Source organism: Agelaius tricolor, unplaced genomic scaffold (genome assembly GCF_023055355.1).
Source record: "Agelaius tricolor isolate 1412-34295 unplaced genomic scaffold, bAgeTri1.0.p SCAF_8, whole genome shotgun sequence".
In the NCBI taxonomy this organism is placed as follows: domain Eukaryota; kingdom Metazoa; phylum Chordata; class Aves; order Passeriformes; family Icteridae; genus Agelaius; species Agelaius tricolor.
The window spans coordinates 6,566,952-6,572,951 of NW_027269268.1; the positions used below are offsets into that span (position 1 = coordinate 6,566,952).

A 6,000-nucleotide genomic window follows, 5' to 3' on the forward strand; every position below is an offset into this window, starting at 1 on the left:
GTATGATCTCCCTCCCCCCCTCGCCCGCCGCCGTCGGGGATTTTATTTCCCCGGCTTTTGTGAGCGCCGCGCGGGGAAATCACTTTTCCATTTTCAAATTTGGGGGTTATTTTCGCGCCTCAGCCTGCGGGGCTCCCCCTTGCCGGGGGCGGAGGGGACAGAGCAGCTCGGGGAGCGGGGACACCCCAGGGCCCCGTGTCCCCTCCCCGCGCACACGGCGGGCCCGGAGCTGTCCCCGGTGCTGTCCCCGGTGCTGCCCCGGCGCTCCCGGGGCCGCTGCCCCTGCCCGGAGGCGGCGCGGAGCTCGGGCAGAGGCTGGCGGGGGAAAAACAAGAAGCAGCAAACGCGCTTTGCCAATAAAACGTAAAAAATCCTGTTTTCTTTTTTTTTAATGAAAGACGATTTTAACAACATTTAAAAATAACTTATTACATTACTAGAATAAATAAACCTCCTATTAACAAAACAAAACCAACAAAATTTAAAAAAACAAACAAAACCCAACGAAATTGCGTCATGTACAGAACTTAAGACTTCAAACAGTCTCGGATAGAATAGCGATACAGCGAAATCTGTAAGAATATATCTATATGTGCGTCAACGCCAATGAAATATTTACAATACATACAGGTACCCAACCGAGTACCCTCAGTTTATTGTTGTTGTTCCAAAAAGAAGTGTACCAAATCGGTTGTGAATTTACAAGCAGTGCAGCCTCGCTCGCTCGCTCCCCTTCCCTACAAATTTTAATTTGGCTTTTCTACAAACAGACTTCCAAAAAGAGACTTTCCTCCGTGGAAAAGTATTGCAATTAAAGGTAATAAATAACCGAACAAATAAATAAATAAATAAATAAGCAATCGGATAATTAAATAAATAACCGAGCCGGTCTGAATACCGTCGCGATACACCTTTGAAATCGAGAAAGACGGATATTGTGCTGGCAAGAAACCCGAAGGGACAATCCCACCCCCCACCCTCCCCACCCCCCAGCGCTGTCACCTACGCGGCCACGTCCTTTCTCACTTCTGGAGCAGCGTGTGGTGGGGACAATATGGGAATCCCCATTAAATATGTAACGCGGTAAACAAATACCTCGGACAGTGAATCAGGCTACACAAATAACGTAAGACATCTACTATAGGGTGCCGACGCCGTACGAATAAGAATACTCGCCAGAGAAATACCTTAGGTTCAGGTGACAATTTACAAATGGCCAAAAGGGACATTCAGAAGAAGAAAAGCTCACGTTCATAAATCCTACCAACACAAAATATTTGATTCTCACTAACAATTTTTTTTTTTACTTTTATCAAGACTTAGATTAAAGAGGTGTAATTAATTAGAATGAGCACAAAATGAAGTTGCTAGAGAGATAAATTAATAATTTACAAGGGGTTGTTTGGCAGTAATCTAATAATAGCTTTTGAAGACCAGTGAACACAGCAGGATCAGCTCTTTCCCTAAGCGTTATAACTTCAGAGAAGGAAAAGGATAATAACCACAGTAAAAATATATATATATTTATATATTTATAATACGCAGTGTAAATGCAGAAAAACCTGCCATCTGTTTTTTAATCATTATTATTATTATTATTATTATTATTATTTAAATCAAAATATTTTTAGACGTCTCTCGCGGTGCGAAGCCTCAACTCTAGATTCAAGTTTGGGTCCCGAGAAAGCCATGGCATCGTGGCCACCCCGCTGCCACCCGGGCGAGGTCTGTTAGGAATAAAAACCAGCGGTACTTGCCGGGGCGGGTCCGGGCGCGGCTCCGCGGGGAAGTTCCCCCGAAAGTTGGGCGCGGGGCGGGCGGCGGGGTGGGCTGGGGTCGTTTGGGGTCGTTTTCCTCCTTTCCTTTTTGTTGTTCTGGTTGTTGATGGGATTTTCTGTGGGCGGCGGCGGCGCTGGCGCTGTCGGTGCCGCTGGGCTCAGATGCCCGCCGAGTACTTCATGCGCTTCTGCTTCTGGCGCTGGTTGCAGAACCAGACGCGGACCACGTTCTTCTTGAGGTCCAGCTTCTCGGCGATGGCGGCGATCTTCTCGGAGGAGGGCCGGGGCTGCAGGGCGAAATAGGCCTCCAGCGAGCGCTTCTCGGGGGCGGCGATGGAGGTCCGCTTGCGCTTCTTCTCCGCGCCGCTGAAGAGCTCGGGCTTGGCCAGCTTCTCGCGGTGGGACTTCTCGGCCTCCTCCAGCCACGCCTGCAGGATGGGTTTGAGGGCGATCATGTTGTTGTGGGAGAGGGTGAGGGACTCGAAGCGACAGATGGTGCTCTGGCTGAGGGAGCCCACCCCCGGGATCTTCAGGTTGGCCAGCGCCGAGCCCACGTCGGCCTGGGTCACCCCCAGCTTGATGCGGCGCTGCTTGAAGCGCTCGGCGAAGGCCTCCAAGTCGCGGGGGTCGGCGTCCACGTCGCTCATGCAGCCCATGTGTGCCGGCAGCCCGTGGGCGTGGGCCATGCCCAGCGCCGCCGGGTGCATGGGGTTCATGCCGGCCATGTGCGGAGCGTGGCCCGGCGTGGAGACCACGGCACCGTCGGGGGCCGCCATGGCCCCCAGCGCCAGCCCCGGCGTCAGGTGCTCCAAGAGTTCCCCCTCCAGCGCCTGGTGGGGCTGGTGGTGGTGGTGGTGGTGGTGGTGATGGTGGTGGTGGGTGCCCGACAGGGCGGACGGGTGGGAGATGGGCACGGAGGAGGAGGAGGCGGCCGAGGTGCAGGGGATGGTGTTCATGGTGTGGTACGTGGCGTCCGGCTTGAAGGGGCTGTGGTGCGGCGGGTGGTGGTGGTGGCTCTTGCTCGGGGAGACGATGTCCACCGCTGCCAGGGCTTCGGCGCGGGCCAGCAGGCTCTCGTCCAGACCGCCGAATATATTGCTCTGCAATTGCAAATAGAAGGCACACATAACGCTCAGCAGGGAATTCGCCTCCCCGCGCACTCCGCCGTGCCACTAAAACCTTCCCAGCATGTTAAAAGAGAAATCCTGGAGAAGGGAGGGGGGGTGGGGTGGTGGGGGGGAGGAGAGCACAGGAGAAGAGGGAGCTAGCGGGGCGAGGGAGCGGGCGCGGCGCGCAGCCGCTCGCACAGAGGAGCCGCGGCGGGCGGGCGGACGGACGGACGGACGGACACACGCACCAGCCGCACGCAGCATCCCAGGTCATAAAAATTAATACGAGCGGCAAGAGCCGCCGCATGCATAAGTTGGGCGAGCGCCCGGCGGCGCCGGGTGATTTGCTGCACGGCCATGAAAAAATCATCAGGCGGATCCGGGGGGCCGCCGAGGGGCTCCCCTTAAAGCGGGGCGGCGGGCGGCGGGCACCTACCGGAGGGGCGGGCAGGCAGGCCCGCCGCATCGCCTCCGCGCCGCTGCCGCTGCCGCCGGGGCCGGAGCCCGAGCTGGAGCCGGAGCCGCCGCTGCCGCCGGGGCCGGAGCCGGAGCCGCGTCCGGCGGAGCCGCCGCTGCCGGTGCTGCTGGGGGAGCTGGCGGCGGGGGCGGCGGCGCCGGCGGAGGGACAGGGCGAGGCGGTGTGCAGGGCCGAGTACTTGGTTTCGTGGAGGCCGCCGCCGCTGCCGCCGCCGTGGGGGAGGCCGAAAGGCTGCTTGCTGCTCAGAGACATCATCATGGTGCTCGCCGCCGCCGCGGCCCGGCCCGCCGGCAGCCGGCCGCCGGAGGAGGGCAGGGGCGCGGGGCCGGGGGCCCGAACCCCCCGGAAAAGCCGCAGGAGCCCCGCGCCCCCACCCCCCGAAAAACTAAAAAAAAAAAAAAAAATCCCACTCGCCCCCCAGCCGGCTGCCCGAGCCCCGCCGGGGACGAGAGGAAGAGGCGGCTCCGGCGAGCCGGGGATGCGCGGGGAATGCGCGGAATGCGCGGGATGCCTCTCGCCCGCCCGCCCGCCCTCCGCCCGGGCGCTCGCCGCTGTCCGCCGCCGCCTCCGCTCCGGCGCCGGCCCTCGCCTCTCGCGAAGTGCCCTCCCCGCCGCCGCGCCGGTGGGTTTTACTCTCTCCCCTCCCTCCCCTCCCCTCTCGCCTGTCACTACAGCCCAACTCCTCGGGAAGGGCCCTCCGCGCCTGCCTCCTCGGCCCCGGCCCCCTCCTCCGCCGCTCCCTGCCCGCCCCCCGCTGCTCCCACGCCCACGCGTGCTCCCGCACTCACCGCCGCGCCGCGCCCCGTCGCCTCCCGGAAAGGGGAGGGAAAAAGCCAAAAAGGAAAAAAAAAAAAGAAAAGAAAAAGAAAGGAGGGGGGAAGCGACGACCCCACCGCCTCGAATCCACCTTCCATGGAAAGAAAAAATAATTTTTAAAAACGGGGGAAAAAGTCCCGTCCGGGCTCAGCACGCACCTACAGCCAGAGTGTCCCGCCGCTGCTCTGGCACCGCAGGGGCGGGGGATGCGCGGGGACAGCGCGGGGAAAGGCCGGGAGCGGCGGCCAGGGGCTGCCCCCGCCGGCCTTTCCCCCATCGGCGGGGAGCCGGGGGGATCCTCCTGCAAAAGCTAAGCACCGCTATCCCGCCAATTTCCCACGCCTGTCTAATAGGAAAAGAAGAAAAGGAAAAGGAAAAGAAAAAATGAAAAGACAGAGAAAAGAAATCGGGGAAAGTCAGTTTTCCTGGAGGTGGTCGGGTTTATTTCCATGAATTTCACTTTGCAGCAGAAAGGTTAAAATAAGTGCTTAGGTGTTTAATTTCTCACCTAAACAGCAGACTTAGTAATTTTAAGGGAAATAAAAAAAAAATTACATTGTATCAGCTCTCACTGTCGCCAGCTCGGAGAAATGTAATAAATCAAAGTTAAAAGCTTGAGTATCATTTAATTATGGTGTGAATAGCGCTTGGAAAGAAGTAGAACAACATCTCTAAACAAATTATGGCCGGGCCAGGAAGGAATTATTAGATTGAAATTTCATTTAGGCTCGGGAGACACGGCGCTTCAATATGTAATCTGTTATGCCTCATCTGATTTGTATGCTTAATTCAGCTTGACGAATTTATTAGTTTTCATAATAGTAAAAAAATTGAGCAGCACTATGGGCTAATGCATTGTGTGTACTATAAATTGTATGTCACCGTTGAAAGGCTGAAGTCTATAGAAATCTTTTATTAATGACAACATAGGAAAGAGGATTTTCTTGCAAGCCTTTAAGGAGTTCATGCCAAACCTCCGCGCTTCGTGTCTCGGTAGGCTATTAACATATCGTCATACTAATTAGGCTACTTCATGAGTGATATAATTTCAAACTTTAAATTATGTTCTAATTAACAAGGGTTGTCCAATTTGCTTAATCTTCAAAAGGCTTTTGGCTTGTCTAATTAGTCTAAAGCATCGAACATCTCCAACGCCCGAGAAAGAGCCATCAATAATAACATTTTGCGCGTTTTGAGGCGGTCGCGGGCCGAGCCCACGCGGGGTGCGGCCCGCCCGTGGCGGGCAGGGCTGGCGGGGCTGGCGGGGAGGCCGCTGTCCCGCTGTCCCCCCCTCCCTCCGCCGGGTCCCCGCAGCGCTCGGCCGCTCCTGCGCCCCCGCCTCCGCCTCCCGGCAGCGGCCGCAGCGCTGCGCACCTCGGCGCGGGCGTGCCGGGAGGGGAGCGGGAGAACCAGGGAAAGCTGCCGCCGCTTCCCGGGGAAGAGGGAAAAAAAAAAAAAAAAAAAGAGAAGGAAGGGAAGGAAGAAGAAGAAGAAGAGAATACCTCGTTGGCACGGGGAGGTCCGAGGGCAGCCAGCCTGCCGGGTGCGCGGAGCCGGGGAAGGGGCTGTGCCCGCCCGGCTCTCCGAGCTCAACTTTGGCGGAGAGAAATGCGAGGAGGAACCCCCCCCTCCCGCTATACATTTAACCCCTCCCGCACTGAGTTTAATTACTCGCAATAGTTGTTCTAATGTATGCTGTCACACGGGAGAATTGAGAACGCATATCGTTAATATGAATTAATCTTGATTTTAATAGCAACTGACAACCGATCTCCGAAACGCCGAGCGCTCATCGCCGCTCCCATCGGCCGCCGCCGGG

General features: G+C 57.1%; 1 protein-coding gene across 1 annotated transcript; it reads right to left on the reverse strand.

Annotated features, from left to right (window-relative positions):
• Positions 1-1,856: 1,856 nt before the first annotated feature.
• POU4F2 (POU class 4 homeobox 2) lies at positions 1,857-4,300 on the reverse strand. The gene is made up of 2 exons (XM_071432693.1): positions 3,324-4,300; positions 1,857-2,878 (listed from the first exon to the last, which is right to left on the reverse strand). The coding sequence occupies exons 1-2, from the start codon at positions 3,621-3,623 to the stop codon at positions 1,937-1,939; spliced, it is 1,242 nt and encodes a 413-aa protein (XP_071288794.1). The 5' UTR covers positions 3,624-4,300; the 3' UTR covers positions 1,857-1,936.
• Positions 4,301-6,000: the final 1,700 nt, after the last annotated feature.